Raw genomic sequence first — 7551 nt, forward strand, 5'->3', positions numbered from 1 at the left:
CCCCCACCCCACCCGTATGTATCTCGCTACATTCCCCCTTATGGTGTAGAGTTAGGGTTTATGTTTTGTTTGATTGAGTTTTAGCCTTTTCTACTCTTAGTCCTACACATGAGAGCCGACCGGACTTCCTATACTACACATCACCAAAACCTCATGCTATCAATCAAGTACTTCATGTTCTATTCGTGTTTACATGTTCTTCGTTTACATGGAGAGATTGACCTTTGTGATATAGTCGACCGTGTTTCCAACAATGGGAACAACCATAGCGGAGATGGTGTAGTATTTTTTTCAGCACACACTCGAGTGTTCAGTGCAGTTGGGTCATCAAAATCTCCTCCAACATGATTCAATTTCATCTCATCAAAACACCAGGATATCTTTTTACCTATCCCGTTGTATCAGCTAGGCAAGGTTACTTCATGAGACTTTCTGGTTTTCCATGGTTTAGTTTGCATATATTATCATACCTGGAGCCCAAGAAAAAGCCAACAAAAATGTAAGTTAGATCTTCACTTTCCAAGCCCTATGAGACGTCACAATTTTTCTTTTCAGTGCATTGCATCATTGAGTCTACGTCTGCATAATCATATTGAGTTGATAATCTTAGTCTTAAGGTCTACTTTGTTACAGTTTTGAGTTATATTCACATTAGTCACGCTAGCGCCACACCAGCACCACGTCCGTTGCTGAGCACCACCCTCCTGGAAACTCCACCCCCCTCTCCCCACCGTCCTCTACATTGTCATGTGTTAGGCCGCTTTGAAGGACAGGCGACTGGAGCCAAACCCATCAGGTTCTTTTTTGACAAAGGGTGAATTTTATTGGCTCAAATGAAGCATCGAGAGGATATAATATGAGCACACACCCGACCGTTGTATAATTAGGATGCACACAACCAACCTAACACATAGTAACACAAAAACACACCAACAGCTAGCAAGGTCACAAAACCAAAAGCTATGCGTAGGCGTGGAAAAGAGAAAAGGATAAAAATAAAAAGCCCTAAAGCGATCAGATCTGCAATCGGCAAACTACAACTGAGACAATATCCACACCAACCATTGACATCATATGAAGGACTAGAATCTTCAACAACAACGTCTTCAGGAATGCAGCCCTCCTGCGACGTTTTTACTTTTTACGGCCAGCATATATTCTCTGTTAATTTATTTATTTTTTATGATTAGATCTAAGTTAGGCTTTATATAGACAAAGTTTGGCTGTTACTATTCGAGTTGTTAACCTTTGTTCTCTCTTAAATCCTTATTCCGATGTGCCAAGTGCCGATATGGTTCATGACCATACAACACCTGCCCTTGCTAACCGGGGAATGTTAAATAACCCCGGAATTTAAAATCTGAGCACTATTAGGGCACTCTACTTCATGGTTTTACTACGTGTGCATAGTGTACGATAACCCTTCTACAATTCGTTCTAAGCCATTATATGCACCAATTTTGACTTGTGACTTTTTGCCAACCTAGGTTTTTTTATTTTATTTTTAGAAAAGGAGGATGACTCCCGGCCTCTGCATCTGGGCGATGCATGCGGTCACTTTATCAATTATTCTTACAAGATCTCACAAAGTCATACAACAGCAAGACTAAAGCCACCGTCTAAGCAACAACTGTCGCTACACCTATCCAATTGATGAAGGGGCGCTGATAGCCTGGGCCTAATACCAAACAGACATCGCGGCCAAATATAAACATCTAAGACCTGAGGTCCCAACCAGGACGCCTGCCTGATATGGGGCTCCTACCAGTCCGGCGCACTCCTCAACCAGGACGCCTGCCGGGTATGAGGCCGCCGCAGCCACCTGCCACGAGTCCATCTTCAGAGTTGTACTGTTGCATCTATCGTGACAGGTCTCTCTGCCATCGACGACACCACGACATCAGACAACGTCGTCCTCCTGTGCGTGTCCATCCTCCCACATTGAACTCCGAATCTGCACTGCGCCACGCCGTCAAGATCCGTCGCCATCAATGTATGGATGAAGCACCGCTCCACCAAAGAAGTCGTTCGCTGGTCCCGCGAAGCCGAGTGCACCTCCAAAAATGCCGCCCCCAAGGGGGTTACGACACAATTGCCGCCAACATCCGATCAGCTGATCTAGGGTTTCCCCCGGAGGTATTGAGTGGAGTTGGGAGCTTCACCTCGATGATGCCTTCATGAAGGAAACGATGATAAGGGCATCGTCATCACCGGCTTCGGCCATCAACCAAAGACCAGGTTTTCACCCGGATCCGTCCCAAGAAATTCACCCAACAACATGTGCACCGTCTCGACCGCCTTCAAAGCCCCAGATCTAGTCCCCTAGATCCGGCGACCACCCGCAGCCACAGTGCCATCGTGGGATCCCTGGCGCATCGACCACTGCCTGAGTGTGCCACCACTGGAGCCTAGGAGGAGGGCTCCCACCCCGCCTCGCCAAGCCGCCGAGAAGGATCCCGCACGCTCGTCACTGTCTCTGATCCGAACCAATCCATAGCAGATTGCCATCACAGATCCGCCTTGGACAGGGACTGCACCACGCCATGCCGCCGCGGGAAGCCCTAGCTTCACCGACCGCCACCCTCCAGGGCCGCCGCCCCGGGATCCAGATAAAACATTGCCGCTGCCACCGGCTAAGTTCCGCCGCCGCCGACCAGCCAAGCCGCCGGTCACTGCGACCACCGCCACCATGACCATGCGAACACAGCCAGCCGGCCGACCAACTCCGACGAAGGAGAAGGCCACCACCAACAAGCCTAGGGCCGGCGTCCCAGACATCCTCGTGTTGCAAATCAAGTCCAGGAGCAGTGCATCGCGGACGGCGATTGAGATTGGTAGTACAACGAATTAGCCCAACTGAGTCAAGGCCAGATCTGCCGTTGCTAGTGCTGTCCTCCCCCGCTGCCGCCGCACCACTTCCATGTCACTGCCGATCTGCGCCACCGCTGTCGATCTGGCCGGAAAGGAGCGCCGCCTCCCAACCAGATCGAGATCAGAGGAGAAACCGCCGCCGCCGCCACGCCACAAGGGCTTTGCCATGTGACGCCCCGGGCGACGGCGGCGGCGGAGGGGAGTGGAGATGGGGCGAGGCTGTAGGAGGAGGGCGGGGGCTCCCCGGTGCGGGGCGGCGCCACCGCACGGGGGAGGGACGGGGGAGAGGCACCTAGTTCTTTGCCAACCTAGGTTGCCTGGCTCCTACCCCTTACGTTCCCTCGCGTTCAGCCAAGGGTGTAACGGGAGCACCTTTGTGATCGTTACTTCTAGGCTTAACCTGGTCAAGTATCCTATGTGGGAAAAGCCAAAAGCACATAATAAAGAAGTCACAACGCACATAATAGGTCGGCACAAAAGAAGTGAAATTAAAATTACCCTTGAGGTTACATGCGATTGGAAGCATGAATTTTTTTTGCTCGGAATAGACGAGGTTAGGGTCAAATTCACGATCGTAAAGATAGTAATGTGGTTGTAGGAACCGTTGGAGGGTCTCCTGCACCAAAACTATTCGCACCGTGGTTCACTTATGTTTAGAGTAGACCTACATGTTGGGTTTCCTTGCACCAACAAAAGAATCCCCCATAAACCGGGGCCGATACTAGGTGCACTCCTTGCTGAGGGGGTAGAAGCCAACGACTGGTTAACATAAATATCGGCATACACAGGTCGAGAAAATCCAAATTCGTGTTCGGAACATAAATTACATTGGAGGATTTTCCACAGCATCAAGAAGGTTTTAGGACCCTACGGTCCTGCTCTATTTCTTGAGCAAATGGCATGACCTTCTTGACATAGGGTCTTGTTTTATCTCCTCACCGTCATCGCCTTTTGGTCCCACGTAGGCAATATCCTTGAGCTCCAATGTTGGGTAATGCGTCAAGAGCATGGCCCATGTTTGTCGAGTACCTTCTTGACAGGCCAAGATCTTCGAAGTCCTGACGAGCTTCTTAAAGACGTCCAACGAGTTCAGCTTGGTCATCGGGTAGCTTTTCCTGTGGCCATAGAGCTTGGGAAATGATCCCCGTGGACGACCCGGCAAGCTGGTGCAGAGCACCAAGCCGCGTTAAGCCATCCTTTAAGGATAATGCATTGCACGTAGATGACGCATCGGGAAGCATAACTACAAACAAACCACATTAGTTGGTACACTCAGAATGCGCTATGTATAATACATAACAGGAAGTGATAAACACTTACCAGCCAACAACTTGATAGCCTGCTTAGTCTCATGATGGGATGCAACCAGTTGAGACTTGAGTTGTTCTATGTCGAGCGCTTGTTGCTTCTTCTCCTCGGCTAACTTCGCATAAGCTTCTTGTAGCTCACTGCCCTCGGCATGGCCTTTTTTCGCAAGCTCGACCTCTTTTCTCGATTTTTCCAGCTCGGCCTTGACCAGCGCCAACTCATCCGATAACTGTTGGGTTCTCTTTACCAATTCATGTAGAAGTAATAATCAGTATACGACTCTTCGGAAAAAAATGACCTATGAGATTAAACCAGCTTACAAGACCGAAGACTGAAGATGAAGAGCAGCTCGGGAAGACTAAGGAGAGTCCTCGGCTTGATGACCAGTTAAAGCGCTACTGACGGAGTCCTGGATTAGATGGTGCTCGGCATGTCGGTTGCCCATCCTTTGGGTTGGCCGAGGACCCCCTAAGCCTATCACTGGTGGGCCTCGTTCGTCTGGACCAAAAGCATCAAGAAGGAATGACACGAAGACTTGGCACATACTCCAAGGCGTAGAGATAGTCCTTGACACGTTTGCCCCTTAGATACGGCTGACCATGTGTAAACCCTAGGTACCCCCAGTATCCATATAAGTCGTTGTGCTAGGGCCGCATATCCGATCTCGCTGTAGATCACTTGCAGGGGCGGAGCCAGCGTATACGTTTTTTTTTTTTTTTTGAGAAAAGCCAGCGTATACGTATATGTACTTGCATGAACCCAGTGGAAAATAGGGCTTGAACCCATCAAACTTACAATGCAACGCAAGAAGCCCAAAAGCCCGTAAAGTGAACTCCATCCATGACAGCCTGCTAGGCAAGTTCGTGGCTTCGTGACCCTTCTAGGTATTCCTATTTTTCTGTAGACATGTACGCGTACACAGGCAGCCGCCAGCAGCACGACCTTTCGCCGTTCGCTTCGTGGACTCTCTCCCAATCTCCTCAGCCGGCGACGAGCCCCACCGACAAGGGTAGGTCTGGGCGGCAACGGCGACGAGCCCCGCCGACAAGGGTGGGTCTGGGCGGCAACCTTGCCGCCTAATATAAACCAAAAATTCAAGGTACTGAGTCGCATCATCAGATCTCCTCTCCATTAAACATGGTGTAGTTTTCTAATTGCTATTTCCCGTATTTTGATTGATCTAGGCCATAAGATAGTATTTTTCAGATATAAACTGATCACTAGATTGAGGTCATCCATTAGAGGTAGGCAAAGTGCACCAAATACGACTCCAAGTAGTCTTCGGAGGCATTCTATACAAAGAGGAATTAATTAAGACAAGTTGCCTTATGATCTGATTTATAGGAAAAAAATTGAGTACACGAGAAATTCTAAGGAACTAGATGAGATATATTTATAACTATATAAGGGGCTTCAAATGTTACCGCTTAATTTGGATTATCCACAAAGAGAAATTGGAGATACTAAACTTAGATTTAGTCCAAACTAATGATGCGGACAAATAAGATATTACTTTTCCTCTGGGCTATCAACTTCTAAAGCTAGTAATAATACTGTTTGTTGTCACAACATATGTGGATGGATGCTTTTCAGCTACGAATGTTGTGAAGAAAAAAATTGCACAATAAAATTGACGATTGGCTCATCAGTGATTGTTTAATTTGCTATGCGGAAAAAGATATGTTTTCTGCCACTAGTAATGATCTGGTGTTTGATCCTTTTAAGTAGATGAAAATCGAAAGCGGACACTCTAAAATTTGAGTGACTTTACAACTTCTTTCGCATGATGATACTTGTTTTTAAACTTCTCAAACTAACTTATTATTTTTTAATGTTTTTAGGAAGATGAGAAGCTACAACCAGGGCTGCAAAGTATTTTTGGTATTACTCTATTTTTAATATGTAAGGAACTCAATTTATAATTTCATCCAACAGGTATGTCTTGCACTTCAGCTTTCAATGTAACCCAATTTGTGATAAGTAATAGCATGTGTATGTTATTTTTAGTGCTATACTCTTGCTTAAACTTGTGTAAAATAAGATTTTACACTTAAATATAGCATACCAAATCTTTATAATGAGTTTATGAGTGAACCCAATGACAAAAAATTCTGACTCCGCCCCTGATCACCTGCACCCTGTGCCCCATCCACAATCAATACAACAAAGCATGACGTAGGGTTTTATCTCTTCGAGAAGGCTTGAACCTGGGTAAACCGCGTGTCCCTTGTGTCTTTGTTACAATCTAGCCAAGACTACCAGATTGGGATTCCAACCCGAGATTTTCCGGATTTGACTCCGAGAAATACTAAACGGGCATCCTGGACTGCGGAATTCATCGCCAATGTGGACAGTGTATTGCTCCCACTGTGGTCTACTTCTACTGCAACTACGGCTATGTTGGACAAGTTTGTTATCGAATTTGGCCTTCGCAGAAAGCCGACGTATCACATCGATAGATGGGTTAACTTTTCCACCGCGTCAAGGGCCAAGCACATTTTGCTTTTGAATTCACGTTTGATGTTAATTGCGCTAGCGCTACATGTGACCAGTACAAGTAAGCTTTCCCTTTGTGCAAGCTCAGTGGCCCACTACGAAGCACCGATACGTCAGAATTCTCTGTATCGCCGTACAAGACGTCGCCGATACGCCGATACGCCAGATACGGCTTAGATACGGGTATCCCAAAAGTATCCCATTTTTTGATTTAAAAAATAAAGAAAAAATGCCGATACGGCCGGGACATGCGCGCGACACGCCTGGGACACAAGCGAGGCGACCGAGCGCAGCCGCGAGCGAGCCCAATAGCCCACGACCACACCAGGGATCGAGGGCTGACTCAGGACTGCCGCCGCCGTCAGCCGTGGCTCGCCACCGCCACCGTCGCCACCTCCGCCGCCTGTAGTGGCTCGCCGCCGCCGACCCAACTGCCTGGAGTCGCCTCCCTGCCTCGAGTCTTCTGCTATTCTCGGCCGCCACCGCAAGGTGAACTATTTGCCCGAGCCCTGATGCGTACTGATGTGTAGTTGATCCGTTGGTGTATGATTGGCTGCTGGGCTGCCGCTGGCTTCTGTTGATGTAGTATCATTGATCCGTTGATGTAGGTAGTAGTAGTACTCTCTCATAGTCATAAGTGTGTTGTACCTGTACTTCGATCTGTTGGTGCTTGCTAATGTAGTAGTGTTGGTTGGATAAAATCATAAAATTGCTTGCTACAAAACTAGAAATTTATATATGCTTGCCGTATCGCCGTATTACTGTTTTTAGAAATTGCCGTATCCCGTATCGCCGTACCCGTATCACCGTATCAGTGTCGCCGTATCGGTGCTTCATAGATGGCCCAAAGGGCTCTTGTGTCACATCTCATCTCTT

The 7551-nt window shown here is 47.8% G+C and overlaps 1 protein-coding gene across 1 annotated transcript in view; it reads right to left on the reverse strand.

Annotated features, from left to right (window-relative positions):
• Window positions 1-3195: 3195 nt before the first annotated feature.
• The window catches only part of LOC123063471 (uncharacterized), an 8798-nt gene continuing 4442 nt past the window's right edge, over window positions 3196-7551 (reverse strand). Inside the window, exons 4-5 of the mRNA XM_044487260.1 lie at window positions 4194-4420; window positions 3196-3307 (exon numbers count right to left, since the gene is read on the reverse strand). Of these exons, the coding sequence (XP_044343195.1) occupies window positions 3196-3307; window positions 4194-4420 (339 nt within the window). The remainder of the gene's footprint in view (window positions 3308-4193; window positions 4421-7551) is intronic.

This window comes from Triticum aestivum, chromosome 3A (genome assembly GCF_018294505.1).
Source record: "Triticum aestivum cultivar Chinese Spring chromosome 3A, IWGSC CS RefSeq v2.1, whole genome shotgun sequence".
Classification (NCBI taxonomy): Eukaryota; Viridiplantae; Streptophyta; class Magnoliopsida; order Poales; family Poaceae; genus Triticum; species Triticum aestivum.